General features: G+C 37.8%; 1 protein-coding gene across 1 annotated transcript in view; it reads right to left on the reverse strand.

The window, feature by feature from the left end:
• The window catches only part of CC3H8orf34 (chromosome C3 C8orf34 homolog), a 405,008-nt gene extending 387,617 nt beyond the window's left edge, over positions 1–17,391 (reverse strand). Inside the window, 3 exon segments of the mRNA XM_045454994.1 lie at positions 16,906–16,973; positions 16,976–17,096; positions 17,098–17,391. Of these exon segments, the coding sequence (XP_045310950.1) occupies positions 16,906–16,973; positions 16,976–17,096; positions 17,098–17,235 (327 nt within the window). The 5' untranslated portion in view covers positions 17,236–17,391.
• Positions 17,392–22,266: the final 4,875 nt, after the last annotated feature.

A 22,266-nucleotide genomic window follows, 5' to 3' on the forward strand; every position in this document is an offset into this window, starting at 1 on the left:
AAAACTGTCATTTTTACTACTTTTCACTAATAATAGCCATCATATCATCATATGATTTTTTAAAAAAGGAAATAAAAGCTATAATAGCTGGAAAGAAAGAAACAACACTGTGCTTTTCACAAACAATATGGCTCTTTACATGGAAAAATTCAAAATAATTTAGGGCTAAGTAAAAATAAACTAGGATAATTTAGCATGGTTCTCAACACACATTTAAAATCAAAATGATAAATTTCCTTTCATCATAATTAAATCTACTTTCTGGTCCAATCTCAGAATAATCTGGGGTAAAACGTCCTCATTTTCATAGAGTAAGGTGGCATTTGAAACCTTTTGGGAGGAGGACTTCATTGAGCTAGATGACCCTCCAAAAATCACATTTTAAGTATATTAAAATACAGTAGAAAGTAAACTAATACGTATAGACTCTATTGCATCTTAACTGGTCCAGAGAAGATTAAAATGACCAATTTTTCTATCTTAATTTTTCACAAATGAAAACTCTGCTGCATACTTAATAAGATCTTGGTATTAACAAAAAAAAAACTTCAAAATCAGACTTAATTCCTACAAACTATACAATTTTTATGAAAAACCTTGATTATTTGGTCAAAATGAGCCATCAAGAAAAAAACCATCCATCTAAGAATCCCAGATGTATACCCCATGTGAGAGAGAAGGCAATCAATTAAACACACAAAAAAGTTTGCCATTTATTTTAGCTAAATCTTTCTTAGGCTCGCACAGATTGAATGGAGTCACATAATTACGTTTTTACTTTCCACAAATCACAATATTTTTTAAGTTTATTTATTTTGAGAGAGAGGGAGGGAGGGAGAGAGGGAGAGAGAATCCTAAGTAGGCTCCACACTGTCAGCACACAGCCCGATGTGGGGCTCAAACCCATGAACCATGAGTCATGACCTGAGCTGAAGTTGAATGCTTAACCAACTGAGCCACCCAAGCACCCTACAAATCACAATATTTTTAACCACATGGATAACTTAAAGGCTCTTTTCTGACAAACAACAGAAAATCCAAATTGATCCATCTTACACACACACACACACACACACACACACACAAAAGGGGATCCACTGACTCCTGTAATAGACTATAGAGATATTAATTCCTTTTCCTTTGTGGATTATCTTTTAATCTTCTGCATATTTTTCATTTATGAAGCTTAGAAGTAGTGAAAAGGTTTAGCCTATTTTGTGATAAAGCAAAGATTATCTTGTGTTTCTGCAAGCCATGCTGTTTTTATGCATTTACTCATTCAACAAGTATTTAATTAAATTCTTATGATGCATATACTACAAATTAGATACTTAGGAGGAACATTAAGAAAAAAAATAAGCCAACAGTATAGTTAGAAAAGCAAACCATAACGAAGAAAGTAGTTAAGTAACGTTGTGGTTAACCACAAAAGTGAGTGGCACAGCCCCTAAGTGCAATAGTCCACAGAAACAGAAAATCTAGGGTAGCTAGAGAAGTCAAAAATATTTAATTAAAGAAACAAAACATGAACTATCCCTTAATGAGTGGTTGATACTCAAACAGGAAAATGTAGATTCTGGGGTATGTGCCCAGATCCTTTCTTCAGAAACAAAAGCTCATTCTGCCAGCTGCCAGGAGTGTTGGCTGTTAGAGGCTCTCACCTAAGGTCTTGTCCAGATTCGTCCTTCCAGGAAGGCAGCTGCCTCATCCAAGGTCACATTCTTTGGAGGAAGCTTGCTTCTAATCACTAAAGTGCAAAGGAACAGCCTTTAAGGACCTCTGCACTTGCAGGGCTCTCCCTGTGATCGTCTGAGAGTTCTATTATAACTACTTCACAGTTCACTTTGTTCCTCCACTCAAACCCACTTCCTTCACTCCCTTCAAGGTGCTGCTCCCATAAGCACACCACAATTAACCCTCTGCATGGAAATCTCCACCTCAGAGTCTGTCTCCCAAGGAACCCCATCTAAGACATTATAGCAAACAGAGAAAATATTCCATGTAGAAAGAATATCAAGCAAAGACTTGATATTATATGTACTGGGATACATACATATCCCAGTATGTACTTTGTCCAAAGTACCTTGCTCACACTGAAGGCAGTGTGTGGGGAAAATGAGAAGTATGGTTAAGTAGATTTTGGAGGACCCTGAATGCCACCCCAGTTTGGAATTCATCTCATAATTCAATGTTCCAAAACTCTTGCATCTTTAATGACCCTGGACTGTGAATTCATCCTCCTGGATGGATGAACACAGAGCTAAAAGTGACAAAGTACAAGCATGAAAATTCTCTAAAGTTTATCTTTAAAATGTACATGAACCTTGAATATCATTCACAGTTATTAGCATTTGTCATAATGAATACATACTCTTGTTTAAGAAGCATGGCCACAATGAGTAGAGAAACAGTGTGTGTGTGTGTGTGTGTGTGTGTGTGTGTGCGCGCACACGCACATGTGTGTTGTGTGTCCACACTTCTCAATGTTTTTTCAATTCTTTAAAAAGGGTTTAAAAAAAAGAAAGGGGTGGGTAAAACATGATAGTCAGGTTATATTTGAAAATGTTGACTTATGCCTTTCCACTTGCCCACCTGGCACCATTTCTAATCACCTGGTGCTCATTTGCATGACACCTGCTTCTAGCTTGTCATAACCATCATTTTTGATTTGTCTCCTGAATGAGGGGTTTTCCTTCAACCTCTGCCAATAGGCCCCATTAGGGTTTTAGTTTACAAGAAATCCAGTACTAATATGCAAATATAGTACACATATGGGAGTTAGTAGGGGCCTCAAGGAGATGAAATGATCTAAAACAAATGACTTAATACTAAAAGCAATAGCACAGTAATACAGAGAACTTGGAAAATCAGAATGGTTGTGGGAGCAAAAACAGCCCCTCCACTGAGCACTTCATATAAAAGCTATAGACCATTCTTATCCATTCTTATCTTTTTGCATATGTTACATAGTTACATACACATACAATCTTGAATTCATATTTTCTACATTTTTAATGGTTCCATATAATACCCTATCTAGAGCAAAGCTTATTTAACCTTTTTTAAGGAATATTTGGTAAGAAGAATGAGAATGAATACCTGATTGCAGGAAATGGGCTTACTGTGCATTGTGAAGACATGGCAGAGAACAAGGTTGGCAAATTAGATACTTTCCTTGTGGAGCTTAATTTAAGAGAGTGAACCAATCTCTAAATAAATAAATGAGAAAAGGCCACACCTGATGAGTGCCGTGTGGAAATAAAACAACGTGGTGTGATAGGGGCTGATGGGAAGCTGCTGAGATTGAGTGGTCTGTGAGGGCCTCTCTGACAGTATGTTTAAACCTGAGATCTGAACAGTAGGAGGAGCTGGCCATGTGAGGCATGTGAAGGAAAACCTTTAAGCAGAGAAAACATTGTGTAAAAGCCCTGAGTCTCAAAGCTTGCCTTTTAAGGCAGCTTCATCTCTGCTACTCAAAAGGCTAACCCTGGGAGGCTAATCCTGCAAACATATTCTCACTAAACATCCAGAATGAGCCAAATAAATATTTCTAGAAAGAAAGCCATCTATAACATGTAACAACAGGAAACAGATGATTCAATACATCCTATCAGATATGCCCAAATTATCTGGACCAAGATTAGGTCATTCTATGATTTATGTAACATATTTATATTCATCCTTATTTCAGAAGGAAGTTAAAGTATTTTCCAAAGAAGTATAGATTATGATCAAATAGCATAAATAAAAAGTAGAGGGAAACATAAAGTAAAACAAGTGAAGACAATGTGGGGAAAAGAAGGGAGATATAAATGCTCACGAGAAAGGAATCTTCATGTGCTACTGGTGGGAATACAAACTGGTGTGGCCACTGTGGAAAACACTATGGAGGTTTCTCAAAAAATTACAAATAGAATTACCTATGACCCAGTAATTCCATTACTGGGTATTTACCCAAAGAAACCAAAAACACTAATCCAAAAAGATATATGCACCCCAATATTTACTGCAGCATTATTTACAATAGCCATGATTATGGAAGCAACCCAAGTATCTCTCCATAGATGAATGGATAAGGAAGATGTGGTATATATACAATGGAACATTGCTCAGCCATTAAAAAAAAGGATGAAATCTTGCCATTTGCAACAATGTAAATGGATCTAAAGGTTGTAAGGCTAAGCAAAATAACTCAGTCAAAGAAAGACAAATACCATATGACTTCACTCATGTGTGGAATTTTAGAAACAAAATAAATAAATAAAGTAAAAAGAGACAAACAAAAAACCAGATTCTTAAATACAGAGGACAAACTAGTAGTTGCCAGAGAGGAAGTGGATAGGGGGAGGAGTGAAAGAGATAAAAGATATTAAGAGTACACTTACCTTCATGAGCACTGAGACATGCATAGAATTGTTGAATCATATTGCATACCTGAAACTACTATAACTCTGTATGTTAATTATATTTCAATAAAAAAAAAATGTTCATGATAATGACCTACATTCTGGCTACCACGAGTTTTCCAGAAGCCTATACAAAGAAAAAAAGGAAAGGAGTGCTATGAATTACACAACACAAAATATTCATATGACTGTTTTTCTTTATTTTTTATTTTATCTTTTATTTAATTCCAGTATAGTTAACATCCAGTGTTACATTAGTTTCAGGTGTATGATATAGTGATTCAACAATTGTATATGTTACTCAGTGCTTATCATGATAAGTGTACTCTTAACCCTCTTCACCTATTTCACCTATCCCCTCACCCATCTCCCCTCTGGTAACCATTTGTTTGTTCTCAATACTTGAGTCTACCTTTTGGTTTGTCTCTTTTTTGCTTGTTTGCCTTGCTTCCTAAATTCCGCATATGAATGACATCATCTGGTATTTGTCTTTCTCTGACTGACTTATTTCACTTAGTATAATACTCTCTAGATTCATCCATGTTGTTCCGAATGGCGAGCTTTCATTCTTTTTATGGCTAAGTAATATTCCATTTTATATATATATATACATATATATATATATATGTATATATATATATATATATATATATATATCACCTTTTTTAATCCATTCATCTTGGGCAGATTCCTTAATTTGACTACTGTAAAGAATTCTGCAACAAACATAGTGGTATTTATATCCTTTCAAATTAGTATTTTCATATTCTTTGGGTAAATACCCAGTCGTGGAACTATTGGATCATACGGTAATTCTATTTTTAATTTTTTGAGATTAAAAAAATTACCGTTTTCCACATGGCTGAGCTAGTCTGCATTCCCACCAACAGTGCACGAGGGTTCCTTTTTCTTGGCATCCTTGACAACATTTGTTGTTTCTTGTGTTTTTTATTTTAGCCATTCTGAAGGTGTGAGTTTCATAACCTATTTTTGACATTATAAAAGAGAACAGTAGTTCTCATAAGAGGATGCTGTCTAATGCAATGAATATGCCCCTCCACAACATCCTTTAATAGATGGCAAAACTGTATTTTCATGGTCTGATTCTTATAATGACTCTCAATAAAGGCTTCTTAAATCACTCACTGCACAGCTCAGTGAAAGTAATTCTTTAGTGGGTCACCCTAAAGCTGAATGGGCACCCAAGTCACTGTTCAACTAATTTTATCCAAAACTATACTTGTTAATAACTTAAGAACTTGATGTACATGACCTGCATGAATTCTTCACTATGATTTCTCAAGATTGAACTATTGATAAAGTAGTGACACTGCCCTCTGTCTTGGATTCCCTATCCATTCATAGACTATGGCAGTGACGTGTTGCTAATTGTACACAGACCTCAATGTCTTACCTGAATATAAAGAAAGGGTTAGATTTTTAAAATTCTGGAAAACTAAGACTTTAAGGTTCCACATAGCAGAGTATTTGTCATCTGTATATTTTAAGAGTGTTTTTCATATCATTGTTATATCACTAAGAGGAAAGATAATAAGAAATGTTTCAATAAATATTTTTATACAGAATAGAATAATATTCCGTGCATAATAAACTGTAGCTGGTTTTAATCACCATTTTATATAATGCTAAAATAATTATATATCGTAAATAAAAAACATAACAAGAAAAAATGAAATCAACAAAACAATACCAGATCCTCTGGAGAGAATCCTAGGAGTAAAATAGCATTAAAATAAAAATAATATCTCAGAAATATACAGCTACAATAAATCTTAATACAATATAGTTCACTTCACACAAATAGATATATTATGTCAATGTGCAGACAAATCAAATGTGTTCTCAATTCAATATAGCTTGTCACTTTTTGATTTCAGATCAATACGTTCAAAAGCGAAGAAAGAGCAGGAGTTATATACCCCTTTACACTCCAGGCTATACTTCAAAAAGAATGTTCTCTCTTTTACGTTAAAGGAACAACTTACTACTGAAAACTGTCAGTGTGTTTCATGTAGAACATTACTCAACAATCAGATCATTTAGGTATTTTTAATAATTCATGTTTAGATGTCTTACTGGTGCTAAGAACTCCCAGGAGCAAAAACAACAGAAACTAACAAATCTACCCTTTACCTTATTCAATTTACATACTTGATTCTATGGCAAATTTATTGGAAACCAATCTCTAAATCTGAACTTCAAATATTAATTTCTTACTTCTATTAGTCTATTAATGGAATGTATTGCTATGTATGAAAACGTACCAAACATATAAACAGAAAACCAAGGTAGGCTTCTGTAAAATTTACCAGAATATAATATTTGAGAGTGCCCCAAGTATTATCAGTCTTTTCTAAATATGCAGGAGTTTTTGAGGACAGGAAATATTTTATTTCAATTTATATTTCTTAATACATAATACAGCACCCAATAAATATGTACCAAATGAATGTAAATGACATTCCAAACATCATGTGCCAAAGAACTTAATAGCTGTTGAAAAGATAACAAAGTCATAATGAATTTTAAAGAAAGTGAAATCTCTCATAAACTGCTGAGATATTCCCAGACTCCTAGTGGCAAATGATTATTCATACCCAAACCACACTTTTCAAATTTGATAGGTTGATCCTGATTTTTTTCATTCATAAATGTACTTGACAACTATTTAGTAGAACACCATTTACATACCAGACATTTTCTAGGCAGGAAGATACAGTTAAAAAGACTGCCAAAATATCTTCCTATAAGAAATTTATACTCTAGTGGAATAAAAAGAATATAAACTGAAATCAAAGGAATAAGTCCAACAAAACAATATCAAATACAATAAGGGATATAAAAAAAATCATGCTACAGAGAGTGACAGGGACATTGGATCTGTGTGTGCTATTTTAGTTGGGAGTGATCCAGGTTGCCTCTCTGAGACAATAAGATATATTCTGGATTGTTTTCTAATTATGTATAATGTCTCCAAATTTAGCCAAAGTAAAGTATACTTTTGTGATACAGCAACAAGCAAGACCTCCCTTTCTCCCACCGCTGAACAAAGAACACACACACACACACACACACACACACACACACACACACTGGACTACTCTCCTTTCTAACTGTGCCACAGTGCTTTTTCAGAGATATCAGAGCTACAACCTTAAAAAGCAGATGTTTACTTTGTTGTTTTTTCCACACTTTGAATTAGTTCTAATTTCAGGATACTAGAAGGCCATCCTTCAAAAGCATCTCTCCACAGGGTCTGTCACTGAGTTATTACTATTAATTGAAAAGAGAAGTAGTAGCATCTAATGAGATGGCAGTCAAAATATTGGGTGTCCACCAAGTGCCAGGCACTGGATTGGGTTCTTTAGACTTTGTTTCATCTCATATAGTCCTCATAAAATCCCTCTTAGGTATTGTCTTGCAGATGAGGACATTAATGTTCACAGAGATCATCAAGTGCCCAGGGTCAAGCAGAGAATAAATGGTTGCTAAGCTCGTATTATTTCCCAAGATCACCTGCTTCATCCCATATAACTGTGTCATGCAACTTCCTCCCTTGAAATGCAAATGTGCTGGGGGGCGGGGTATACATTAAGCCTTATACAGTGGTGTGGATTAATTTATCAGGCCCTCTAGTGAAAGCAGATATTAAAAAGGAAAAAATATAGCTGAAAGTGAATTAGATAGTTAAGTACATAATTAAAAGTTATTCACTGTACATAAAGGCTAATTAATGTGATGGGGAATATTTTGCTCTAGGTCTTAAAGGAATAAATATTAAGACGCTATTTGCTAGCTGGTTGTTGACTTAAATGTATTTTTTTCCATAGAAGGAAAAAAATACACAAGTCTTGTTTGTGTATTGTTTAATTCAACAGATAGCAACTCCTTTATTGTCTGTGCTTTATTGTCTGTGCTCCACTAAACACTATAGTGAATGCACAATAAAGAATGAGGCAAGATATTTGTTTCCCACCTTTAAGAACTGAAGATCTACTTTGGATACAAAACATGACAAACACCCATTGTCAGCGGATTACTGATACTCACACATCCTTCACTGTAGAAGAGCCCTCTCTCTAGCTGGACAGATTGTCCTCTATGACTGGAAGGGCACAGAGGAATGACATAAAAAGCATGGGCCCTATTCTAACCAATCACATCAGTCCACTTTTTTAATGTATGCATGTTACCCTATAAAATTCTCTCTCAGCATTGCTTGAGCTGTGTTCCACAAATTGTGATATACCTTCCTTTCCATTGTTTGATGGATTTTTATTTCCCTGAGATTTCTTCTTTGACCAGTAGATTATTTAGAAGTATTCTGGGGCGCCTGGGTGGCACAGTCGGTTAAGCGTCCGACTTCAGCCAGGTCACGATCTCGCGGTCCGGGAGTTCGAGCCCCGCGTCAGGCTCTGGGCTGATGGCTCAGAGCCTGGAGCCTGTTTCCGATTCTGTGTCTCCCTCTCTCTCTGCCCCTCCCCCGTTCATGCTCTGTCTCTCTCTGTCCCCCCAAAAAATAAATAAAACGTAGAAGTATGCTGTATATTTTCACAGCGTTTTAGAAATTTTCCTGTTTTCTTTCTGTTACCGGTTTCTAGTTTTATTCCATTGTAATGGAGAAAACCTGTTATATGATTTCAGCTGAGGTTTGTTCTGTGGCTCAGGGAATGGTCTGCCTTTGTATACATTCCGTGTCACTTGAAAAAAAAATATGTATTCTGCAGTTGTTGCATTGAGTGGTCTACAAATGTCGACTATATCCTTTGATGTGCATTTGTTCCTCTATAGCATTCCTGATTTTCTGTATAGTTTTTCTTCCAATTGTCAAGAGAAGGGTTTTGAATTTCCTAACTATAGTTGTAGATTTCTCTACTTCTCTGCTTAAGTCTGTCAGTTTCCACTTCAAACACTTTGCAGCTCTGCTGTTGACTGCTATTTTTCTCGGTAGGTTTACCCTTATATTACTGCATAATGGCAGTTCCTGTCTCTAGTAATTTTCTATCCTCTGAAGTCTACTTTATCTGACATTAAAAGATCCACTCCTCCTTTCTTTGGATGTTTGAATCATATTTTTTTTTCTATTCTTTACTTCTAGCCTGCTTATTTCTTTGTATTTGAAGTGAGTTTCTTAGATACTGCCTACTGGTTGGGTCATATTTTTTTAATCTACTCTGACAATCTCTGTCTTTTAACTGGTATATTTAGACCATTTGCATTTAATTTAATTATTGACATATTATGACTAAAGTTTGCCATGTTATTTTTTTTGTTTTCTATTTGTTCTTTGCTTTGTTTTTCTTTTTCCTACTCCTCTGAGTTATATGAACATTTTTTAGAACTCCATTTTATTTATTTTTTAAGTTTATTTATTTATTTTGAGAGGGTGTGGAGGCCGATGTGGGACTCAAACTCATGAACTGTGAGATCATGACCTGAGCCAAAATCAAGAGTCAGATAGACACTCAACTGACTAAGCCAGCCTGGTGCCCCGAGAACTCCATTTTAAACTACCAGAGTTTTTGAGGGCATCTTTTTGTACAGCTTTTTTAGTGGTTGCTCTAGGTATGACATTAAAAATGCACAACTTATCAATAGGTGTTGTTGTTTTACCAGTTTAAGTGAACTATAGAAACCTTACCTCCTTTTCTCCCCTTTACTCTTTCCTGCTCATAATACGACTCTCAAATATTTTCTCTACATACATTTAGAACCACATCTGACACTGCCATAATTTTTGCTTCAACCATCAAACATAATTTAGGAAACTCAAAAGGAGAAGGAAAATGTATTATATTTAGTCATATTTTTTTCTCTTTCCATGTTGTTTCTTCTTTCCTAATGTTCTAAAGTTTTTTTTTTCTTTTATCAATTCCTCTCTGTTTAGAGAACTTCCTTTAGCCAAACTTTTAGAGTAGACCCATTGGTAACAAATTCTCTTGGTTTCCCCTTCATTTCTAAAGGATATTTTCTCTGACTATAAAACTCTAGATTATTTCTTTCAGCATTTGAAAAATATTGTGCCACTTCTTCCTGACATTCATAGGTTTGATGAGAATCTGCTGCTATTCAAATTGTTTTCCCTGTATAGGTATGGTATTTCATTTCTCTTGCTCCTTTCAAGATATATCTTGACTTTTTTTTTCCCCAGAAGTTTAACTATAATGTATCTTGGCATGGATTTCATGGCAGGAATGGCCTCATTACCACTCAGCAATGTTGAAAGTCCTGACTCTTTTTCTAGGCCTCCCCTGACCTGACCCAGGTGGGGAGGGAAAGAAATGCCTCATTACTGCCAGGGGTGAGAGAAGCCATGCTTCCCACATGATCTCCACTGACACTGGTCTCAGAATATAGGGGTAAGAGTGGGGCCATAATGTAAATATAAATTAAAACTAAATGAGATATCACACAAACCTATTAGAATGGCTATTATTACAAAGACAGACAACACCAAGTTTTGGCGAGAACGTGGAACAATTGGAATCCTCATACAATGTTGGTTGGAATGTAAAATTGTACATACACTTTTCAAAACTAGTGGCTAATGTCTTAAAAAGTTAAACATACACCTACCATATGATCCAGCCAATTTATTCCAGGTATTTACCCCAGAGAAACAAATGCATACATCCGTATAGAATACTATTCAGAAACTAAAAGAAATAAATTACTGATACATGACACAAGATGGATGAATTGTAAAATAGTTATATTGAGTGAAAGAAGATATACAGAAAAAAAGCATGCATAGCATAGGATTCCATTTATACAAAACCCTAGAAAAGGAAAACTATTCCAAGGTAACAGAAAGGAAACAAGTAGTTGCCTGGGGAAGTGGAGAGAATAAAGAAGGGTACAAAGGAAGAATGAACAAAGAGGCATTCTAGACAACAATAAGGAAGGAAGGCATATGAGGAACATGTCCAAACTGAATCCAACTATTTTAAGGCACCTTCCAGGGAATTCCAAATAACATTTCCGCTACTTATAATTGACTCTATGTCACTTGACCATAGATAGGTGCAAAGGATATACCACCATTCACAATAAAGAAATTCTGTTCATATGGGAGAAACAGTCTCTCTGCCTCAGCACCTTTCCTTGTGTTCCAGCACTCTTATGTATTTATTTTTTAACATTTTTGTTGATATTTCAATAAAAGTTTGGAGGGAGAAGAGGAAAATGCATATGCTTAGTTGACCATGACTGTAAGTATAGCTTTACTCAAAACTATAGCTTAATACTTACTGATTTCAATTGTATCTGTAAGTCACAGATACAATTCTTAACTAAGTTCACATAATTTAATGTTTAAAAAAATATCCAATGGGTGAACTACTTGTAAATACTTATTTCCTAGATGGTCTTTCTTATTTTTAATATTTTTTAATTTTAAAATAACTTTAACTTACAGAAAAAGTATATGAAGAGCAGAAATAACTCCATATATACTTTACCTAGAGACCCCATTCAAGTTTTGCAAAACTTTCCTAATAATATCCTTCCTAGTGAACATATCAGTTCTAGGACCATATTTTTGCACTTAGTTGCATTGTCCCATCAGTTTGAGACTTTCCTTGACTGTCATGACTTTATACATTATTGAACACATCAGAAAATCAGAATTTCCCTATCAAAATTATCAGATATTTTCTCATTATTCAGCTCAGGTCATGTGTAATTGGCATAAATATTAAAGAATTAAAGTTGTTTTAGCTGCATACTATCAGGAGCACACAATATTGATTTGTCCCATCACTTGAGTAAAGTTCAGTCTGCCTGGTTTCTTCACTACAAAGTTACTTTTCCCTTTGTAATTAACAACTACTTTGTGGAAAGATACTAGACATTAGGTAAACATCTTATTCCTCCTCCAACTTTCACCCATTAGTTTTTAGCAACAATTAATGTTTATTGCCTCAATTATTGCTCAGTGGTTGCCAAGTAGTAATTCTCTAATTCCATCACCACTTCTACTCTTATTAATTGGCTTTCTACTATAAAGTAAAGCTTTATCTTCTCCCCATAAATTAGATACATTCATGTATCCCAATATATTGTAGTGGAATAAAATACTCCTATTTTATAGTATGATAATCTGTTACTATCATACTTTGAATCTCAAATTGCCCCAGATTTAGTTAACAGGAGTCTCTTCAAGCTTTTGACATGTTCCTATAATTCTTTGACCACTTCCTTTTTCCCTGGCATAAGATGGTCCAGGTTTATCTTGTGCTTTCCCAGACTCAAGCCTAGGATCAACCATTTCTCCAAGGATATCTGGTTCCACTTGATGGAGAATGGCATTTAGAACTCAAAATCTGTCAGTTGGTGTGCTCATTGCTACTGAGATGTTGCTATTTTTCAGGCCATCACAGTAGACAGAGTAAGTAAATAAATGTAGGCATATATACTTATGTATATGTTACTACATACAAATCCATATTTACTTCTATTACATTTATATCTATTTCTATTCTTGAAGTTATGAGATACACCAGTACCTCCAATTTCAATCCAACACTGCAGGGTGCATTCTACATTTTCTCCTTTTTGTATTTGTGAATCCCGTCTCTATCAGCAAGAAAACTGGACTGCATTATTTTCAATATATTTACTTATTCTCTCAACAGTCCTCTACCTTATATATAACAAATCTCCTGATCCTACCAGGCCACTACCTAATAATCTCCAGGCCAACTTGAGTTCAAGGTTGCAGACATGGCTGGAATATGTAGGGCAGGGGTATCAGAAAAAAACAAGTTGCGCAGTAGTAACTGTATGAATGATGCAAGCTGATGGTTGACCACACATTTGATAAGAGTCCACTTCATAACATATATGTCAAGTCAGTTAACACAAATTTAGCCCATGTGAGTAGAGGTACTTTGAACTAAACAGAGGAGGTGATAAAGTGGTTCCATTCTACTTGGAGTGGGTCAGACCACATTTGAAAAAAATGTAGTGAATTTGGTTTGCCACATCTTCAATACACAGAGATTTAAATATTCTATGAAGATTTAATGGGGACCCCATTATCCTGAGTTTTAATAGTTTAGGATTTCACTCTCTTGTAAGCATAATCAGTCCTAAACCAAGATATATGACTGCCTGAGCACCCTTGCAACCAATAATATTCAAATAATTATTCTGTTTATTTCATGGAAATGGGAGAAACTTAAAAGTATAAACTTCTCTCTGTTGAAAATAAAGAATTTACTGTGATGTTCCACATACACAATTTCTTGGGAATGAAGTTTAACTACTTACAACATAGACAAAGTAGATCACTTGATCCCAAAAAGCAGATATATGCCAGTTGATTATTCAATTTCAAAAGTTTTAACTGTCAAGCTCTAACTATTAAGCGGTTGGTTGAGGTAAGTCTTGTGTTTGCGCCATGAATCTTGCATATGTGTGCTACAAAATACCATACTTTGGTGAAAGTCAAACCATTTCATATCTTGCCAGTTAAGTAAGGAGTTACATGTGGAAATCTTTATTAATAGAATTCTAGTGCTAATTTATTGAAGCGATATCAAGCATTCCTCATAGATTGATGCCTAGGCTATCAGGATACTAGCCTATCCTGAATAAGCCAATGAGAATACTAAAAGTATTAAAAATTTCAAGAGTTTGTGCAATATGTCATTATTACCATATTCACTTTACCTCTTTATATTATTTAATTAAAATATCATTACCCAGCTCTAATGCAATGATTTCTAGACATGGTTTTGTAATGCCTCTAAGCATGTTAAATCATACTTAAAGACAATATAAATTTAGACCCTTCAATCATGTGGAAACAAGATTAATTTTCATCTAACATAGTTTCACAATACCATATTGTATATAGCTTTATAAACTTCTCAAATGATAAAATTTAGAAATAAGCAAATAAACTAAGTTAAGAAATAAACTAAGTAACTAAATTAGGTAATTAAGCTGTATAGTTAAAAAAATAACAAGATACAAATATTCTCAACCAGTATATGTTATCTTTGCTTTTTTTTTTTTAAACAATATTCCCATGCTCTCTTTAAAGTGCTTTACTCCAGTAAGTTTTCTTAAAACATTCCTAACTTAGAAAATCTGTAAAGGGAACACATTTTCAGGTCTTATATATTTTCAAAACTAAAGTAAGCCTATGTCCACCAACTCCAGGGCACAAAAGAATCACAACATAGCACAGATATTAAAACTTAAGAGTCACAAGAGTTTAACTTATGACACCGTTTCTTACAATGTGGTCCAGAAATTAAATATGTAACAATCATTTGTGCCACTTCTTACTAAGTCCAGGTTCCTGGGCTCCTCCTTGATCTCCCGAAGCAGTTCTCATGAGAAGCATTGACCAAAGCCCTGGGGGCTTTGAGAATGCCAGATGAACACTATACATTTTATATTCTCTCTAGCATGAGACAGACGCTACAGGCTAGTGAGATTTTCTAATTTTGTGAAGTATATATAATTCTATTCAAAACTAAGCTCTGTTATGATCAAAATTGTTGCATACAAACCTGCTTTTAGAAGCAGAAACTTAGCTGTTTTCTCCCTTCAATTGTTTAAAGTACATATCAACCCTTAAAAATTACTCACCACTGCAATCCAAACTAATAGGGATGTAGGTAATATGTCACCCAAAAAAAATCAATAAAATACATAGCATATAATTTTGTCTTTTTTTTTTTTTTTTGGTGAGGAAGTCTTAAGATTTTATGAGACAATTTCGTCTTCACTTAAAATTCATTAATGCAGAACCATCTAGAGGGCTAGTTTTTTTTTTTTTAATAAGCACTTGATAAAAATCAAGTTGGATTTATTTCCTAATTATGTAGAAAGTTTACATATATTCCAAACTCTATCATTGTCATTTGGAGAGAGTCTCAGCAATTTTAAAATAAATTAACAAATCTATTAAAACAAACAACTCACTTAATCTCCCTGGTAAATTATACTTTATATTCTAGGGGCGTAGAAACACTGTGAAAGTATTTCATGTTTCTTTTAACACAATTAATACACTGTGTCACAAAGTGTTATTATGCTTCAGCTTTTTATATAGATAGATATCGAACTAGGCATGGTCTCTAATCATCAGAATAAAATAAAACAACAGCAATTCTACATGGACTTCCTCTGCTAACACTTGGGCAGAAACAAGAATCAAGACATGCATTATAGGACTTCATGACTCTATACAACGAGTTTCAGTTGAAACAGTAGCCATAGCTCCCAAGACACTACAACGTTAACTTAAAGTTGGGCAGAAAAACTTGAGATCTTGCAAATCTTGGTTATCTGAAACCCATCCTCCCCAGAGAAAAGACCTATCTGATCACATCCCTGTCCACCTCTCCCTTTTTGTGCTAGGGCATTATTTCGCTTCCCCCACCCCTCTCTGCAGTTATTCTCTTCTCCTCAGTACTAGGGAACAACCCCATTCTCTATCTTTTCCCCCTGCCGCGTTACAGCCTTACTCCCACGCCGCGGACACGTAAACCGCCAATAGTGACCACGGCTGCTTTTGGTGGGGGAGGGAGGATCTCGAGCCTCCCACGTCCGTCCGATCGTCTCCCACCCGTGCCCAGCTGGATGGTGGGACCGGGCTGGGAACGGACCCTGGGCATTCCTCCCCGCGGGAACTAGCATCTGCCCAGCGCGCTGGCTACCGCCGGGACGCTTTGCCAGTGCCCAGTTCAGTCTCTGGTTCTTTTTCTCTTGTCCTCCCGCTCTTCCTTTCTCCTCCTGTATTTCTGTCATCGGTTCTTTGATGGCGAGAGAAAGCAGCTCAGAGCTACACGTCTCCTCTCATAAATACGTGTATGCTTTTCCTGAATCTTTCTCCGCCCCTTTCTCACCCTAACACAAGTAGGGTCTGCAATGCACAGGACTCTCCCTTCATCCACAGATCAATGTCAGCGTCTCAGTTTGACAATTTCACTCAAGGCGCCTTCATCTACCGAAGCCTACTCCTTACCAGTTCAGTTTTCTCCCAGTTAACCATAGTCTTCCCCATTGCTAAGCGCCTCTTCCACCTTTCTGGGTTCTACTACTGCCAACATTAAAAAAAAAAAAAAAAAAAAAAAAAATCCAACATGCAATACGGTGTAAATTCCAGGAAGAAAGTGTGAGCGTGTAAGACAGTCTAAGTGTGTGCATCTGTGGGTCTCAGCCTGTCCGGGTCCTGTGCATAAGGCTGAGAGATGCAGGACAGTCAGACTGCTCAAACTTCCCCTGCCAGACTGACGCTGGGCCCTCTCCAGCTCACCTGTCCGCGCCCAGGTAACCGGCAAGGTGCCCGCCCGGCCGCGTTCCCGGACCCCCTGGCCCGGGCAGAGCGAATGCCAGCGAACTGGGGCCGCACGGCCACCCCTCCCGCGCATTTGTTCGCGGTCCCTCCTTCCCTCCGGGTGTTCTGAACCCCTTCCCCCAGATACAAACGGGACCGCCCTCCTCCACAGCGCCTTACCTCAAACAGGGGACCGATCTTGTTCTTCTCCAGGTAAGCCTGGATCCGGGATTGTTGATGAGACGCCATGGAGAGACAGAAGGGGCCGCGGAGAGTGCGGGAGAGCGCGCGGCCGTGCGCCTGGGCCGGGGGACAACCTTCCTTTTTCCCCCCGGACTGGAGCCGGGACAGGAGCTCCAGAGCCTCGGCTCCTCCGGCGTGGCGGGCACAGCCCCGGCCGCGGGCGTGGGCTGCAGCCCCGGGAGCCGCGAGCGCGTGGGGCGCCGAGAGCCGGAAGCCCGGGCGCGGCGCCGCCAACTCAGTCAACTCTGAGGCGAGGGGAGAACTCATTCATCGCGTTCTCCTCCTGGCGCCCACCCCCGCCGCTCTCCGCAGCGCGCGGCGCCGGGGGAAATTCGAGGCAGAGGTTCCAGATTCCTCTCTCCTCTGGGCGGCAGCAGCAGCAGCAGGAGCCAGGAGGCGGATGCTTCTCCGCCAGGCGCGGCGCCGGGGGCGCCCTCGGGCGGTGGGGGGCTGCGGGGCTCGAACTCGCGGCAAGCGTGCGTGTGCGTGCGTGTGTGTCCGCGCGCCCGACTGTGTGCGTCCCCTTTCCCCGTTGCAGGAACAAACAGCCCGGGCTTCTCCCTGGGCTGTGCTCGCCCTGCCCGCCGCTCCCTAGCGACAGCGCCGCTCAAAAAGCCAATGGTGAAGGTGCTTCTTTCAAAGTGCACATAAATCTGGTGCTTGTTGGCTACTCTTGGCAGCTACAAACGCTGTTCGAAAAGGATGGTCCCCACCGCCCCTTCGGAGCCTGTCCTCGGCACCTCGTGCTCTGCCTACACTAGCTCAGAATCGGAGAAAGGCAGAGTCATGGGAAGATGCGTGGGTCTGAGGGTTTGCCGCTAAAATGAAGTTGTCTTCCTTTAGAATGTCTGGCTTGGCGCCCATCTATAGGCTGGGAACCCAGATGAAAACTCCCTAAGTGCAGACACCCAAAGGTTGGGAGCCACCCTTTAGCTTTTGGTAGGAATAAGAGATAAAAGCAAGCCAGCCCTCCTTTGCAAATCTGAATTCCTGATTCACGTATAATTATGTGAATTATAATCTACATGTTCTTAATATGTCTGTAGCTACACGCCAGATACTACTCTATTCCACCTAAAGATGCTTCCTCTAGACACTTCATGAGATCCTCAAATTTAGACAATACCTTTCTTACTATCCAGGGATTTCCCAAGTTGAAGATCTACAGACAGTTCTCCTGAAAAACACATTGATGGGCACCTGGGTGGCTCAGTCGTTAAGTGTCCTATTCTTGATTTTAGCGCAGGTCATGATTTCACCGTTGTGAAATCAAGCCCCGCATCAGGCTCTGCGCTAACAGCATGGGGCCTGCTGGGGATTCCCTGTCTCCCTTTCTATCTCTGCCCTTCTCCTGGTCATGTTCTCTCTCTCTCTCTCTCTCTCTCTCTCTCTCTCTCAAAAATAAACAAACATTGGCAGAAGAAGAGGAGAAGGAGAAAAGAAAAACGCACTGAGGCCTCCAAAGATGATCTCTGTGGCTCTTAAACCATGAGGTGCTGCCAAAATAAAGATTTGTGTTGGTAAATATGAAGGTTTGGAATGAAGGGAATAGTTGTACTTAAAGCAGACTGCAACAGTCTAGACTTAGTTTTCTTTCCGTGTTCTGGATTTCTGTAATTCATAATTTGTTTATTGGTATCGATGTTTTTTTCTTCTGTGTGACTACTTAAGCAGAACTACATATGTGGAAACATGCAATAGTTAAGAGTGGAAGATTCCAGAAGCTACTGTTAATTCCATTTAATAATTCATGTAAGAAATCTGCCAGAACTCCTAAAAGCTTCACCACCACCAATAACTTGACACAGACAGGATTTGCAATGAAAAGATCCCCGGTTATTGCTTTCACAATCAGACTTGGGTGATCTGCCCGGATGAAGTACGTGGAATAGCAGTGACGTGCCTTGGGATCGCATGTGTTTTCCATTATGGATCAAAGGTATACTTATATATTTCCAAATATGTTCAGGAGAAGTTAAATATACATAGTGAACATCAGCATTTCTATTTGCTAGAAGGTATGGTGTAGAGCCATCTATGATCCAGCTAAAAAGTCCAGTACTTCTGATACCACATACATACATGCTCAGAGCAACTGCAGTTGGGCCTTGAATTGAAAGAAAGACAGAAAGACAGAAAGAAAAGAAAGAAAGAAGGAAAGAAAGGAAGAAAGAAAGAAAAGAAAGACAGACAGAAAGAAAGAAAGAAAGAAAGAGAGAAAGAAAGAAAGAAGACACCCAAAGAAAAGAAAAGAGAAGAAAGCATTGCTGGCAAAACACTTACATATTAAAGGGAGAATCATGAAGATATATACCTTATGTGTATTAAAACACTGAATATCTCAAAATTACTTTTTTTATTTTTTATTTTATTTTTAATTTTTTTTTTAACATTTATTTATTTTTGAGACAGAGAGAGACAGAGCATGAACGGGGGAGGGTCAGAGAGAAGGAGACACAGAATCCGAAACAGGCTCCAGGCTCTGAGCTGTTAGCCCAGAGCCCGATGCGGGGCTCAAACTCACAGACTGCGAGATCATGACCTGAGCCGAAGTCGGATGCCCAACCGACTGAGCCACCCAGGCGCCCCTCAAAATTACTTTTTTTTAATTAAGGAAATATTTCAGAAGTTTTTCAAGGCCAACCTCACATACTATCTTCTCCTAAAAGCATTTCTTGGTTCTTTCCACTGATCCCCAAACCTGACTTCATTATTACAATATTTATTGCACAGACTCTCCATGGCAGACATTACGTGGAGCTGAGGATTCAAAGATGAAAAGCCTTGTCTTTGCTCTCAGGTGTTTAATCTTGTTGAGGCAATCGGTATATACACAAATAAGACATTTGAATTCATTGTACTAATATAGATATATAAAACATGCTGTACACATACTGATGATGTAAAAATTACCTGTACTGAGATCCTCAAGGAATTCTCCACAAAAGAGATGGTGTTTGAGCAAAATCTTAAAGGAAGACTAAAATTTTTAAGTTTTCAATTTTTAAGTTTTCCAGATGGGATTGGTAGAGTGGGGATGGGGGTAATATTTCAGGCTTTGGTGTTAAAAAAAAAATAGCATATGCAAAAGCACAGAGCACACAACAGGCTGGTGGTTAGAGAAACATAGGGTCTATATGGAAAAATATTGGCATGTGAGGTTAAAAATGTGAGCAGAATTTAGCTCATTGAAAGTCTTAAATGCCTTGGGGCTCCTGGGTGACTCACTCAGTTAAATGTCTGACTTGATTTCAGCTCAGGTCATGATCTTGCAGTTGTGGGATTGAGCCCCACATCAGGCTTTGAGCTGAGCGGGGAGCCTGCTTGGGATTCTCTCTCTCTCTCTCTCTCTCTCTCTCTCTCTCTCTGCCCCTCCCCTGCTCTCTCTCTCTCAAAAAATAAATAGACATCAAAAAAAGTCTTAAATGCTTTGTTAAGAAGTGTAGACTTGCATCTTCTGGGCAATGAGAAGTGACTAAAGAATTTTGAGCAGAGAAGTGTATGGTGAGGTAAAAGTTTTGGAAAGATTGCTGTGGTTACATGATGCATGATCGATTTAAAAAGAATAAAAGGGAGATGGAAAGCCAATTTGGTTTACAGAATCCATTAGCAATCATGAGAGCCAGGCTTAGGGACTGCAGATGCAGGGACAGAGAGAATAGGATGTATTCAAGAAATGTTTAAAGACTAATTTGTTAATGAACTATATGGAAGGATGAGGTTGAAAGAGAGAATCAAAGATGAGCCTATGATTTCTGCAATGAAACTAAAAGATTATAAATTACTTGCCCAAGTCACCTTATGACTAGTGGATAGGGTTTGAATCAGTTTTTTCTAACTCCAAAGCCAAGGCTATTTCCATTCTCTACCCTGTATCCTGAAAATTAGTCAAGAGTCTAATTTGCATGTATCAGTATCCCTTAGTGAGAAGGGCTGTATCTCTTGACCTGGCACCTAGTAAGCACTCAATAGCAGTTGAATGAGTGAATTAAATCTTAGTAGATCTATTCAATCCTGCTATATTCTTTCAGGCTAAACTTTGCCTCAAACACATGATATTTATGTTCTGTTTTATTCCATTTAACTGTATGTATATCTTGGTCCCTCTTTTAAATTGCAAACCCTTTAAAATCATGAACTATATCTTAATAATTCTCTTACACTTTGTTTTAATTTTTTTTTAATGTTTTATTTTTTTAATTTTTTTTTAATGTTTTATTCATTTTTGAGACAGAGAGAGACAGAGCATGAACGGGGGAGGGGCAGAGAGAGAGGGAGACACAGAATTGGAAGCAGGCTCCAGGCTCTGAGCCATCAGCCCAGAGCCCGACGCGGGGCTCGAACTCACAGACCGCGAGATCGTGACCTGGCTGAAGTCTGACGCTTAACCGACTGCGCCACCCAGGCGCCCCAATAATTCTCTTACACTTTGTAGCATGCAACATAGTATTTATTTCATACAGTATGTTCTTCATAAATACATATTTAATTAATATCCTATTGCTGTCCATTTAAGATTAGCTGAAAAGCACCCATTGTCTTTGACTGAATTTAACAACTTTCTTCTGCACACATAATATGGTACTTTTATGATCCTTTCCTTTTTTTTTTTTTTTTGGCTTGTGTACAGCATGAAAAGGCCATTTTTGGTGAGACTGATTTGGCCTCATTGTGTTATAGGAGTGCCTGTCAGCATAATTTACAAATATACAGAATCCAGTTTATGGGATGTACTTAAAGCTCTCTTCAAACTCTGTTTGTAAGATACCTTGCACAGCTCCTCAAACAAATGATTTTTTTTTAAGTTTATTCATGTATTATTTCAGAGAGAAAGAGAGAAAGAGAGCACAAGCAGGGGAAGGGCAGAGAGAAAGAGGGAGGCACAATCCAAAGCAGGCTCCAGGCTCTGAGCTGTCAGCACAGAGCCCAAAGTGGAACTCGAACCCACAAACAACAAGATCATGACCTGAGCCGAAGTAGCCACCCAGGTGCCCCATTAACAAAATGATTTTTGATGAGACAAGAGAACAATAGTGAAAGCCTGTTGACCTAATTAGGAATTATTAGCAATATAATCCCTTAAAATTAATTAAATATTAAAATCAGAGAGCAGAGAAATGTATACAGGTTCCTTGAATTTAGACTACTAACCCTAAAATATATGTGCCCCTTTCCTGTATCGCTTTCACTTTCCACTTTACAACAAACAGAGACAAGTATCTTCACAGAGAATTCAGTGAACCATCCAGGATTTTTATTTTTGAGCTATTGGGTGGAGAGGCTGTGTCAGAGACTGAA

The sequence above is a fragment of the Leopardus geoffroyi genome, chromosome C3 (assembly GCF_018350155.1).
Source record: "Leopardus geoffroyi isolate Oge1 chromosome C3, O.geoffroyi_Oge1_pat1.0, whole genome shotgun sequence".
Lineage (NCBI taxonomy): Eukaryota > Metazoa > Chordata > Mammalia > Carnivora > Felidae > Leopardus > Leopardus geoffroyi.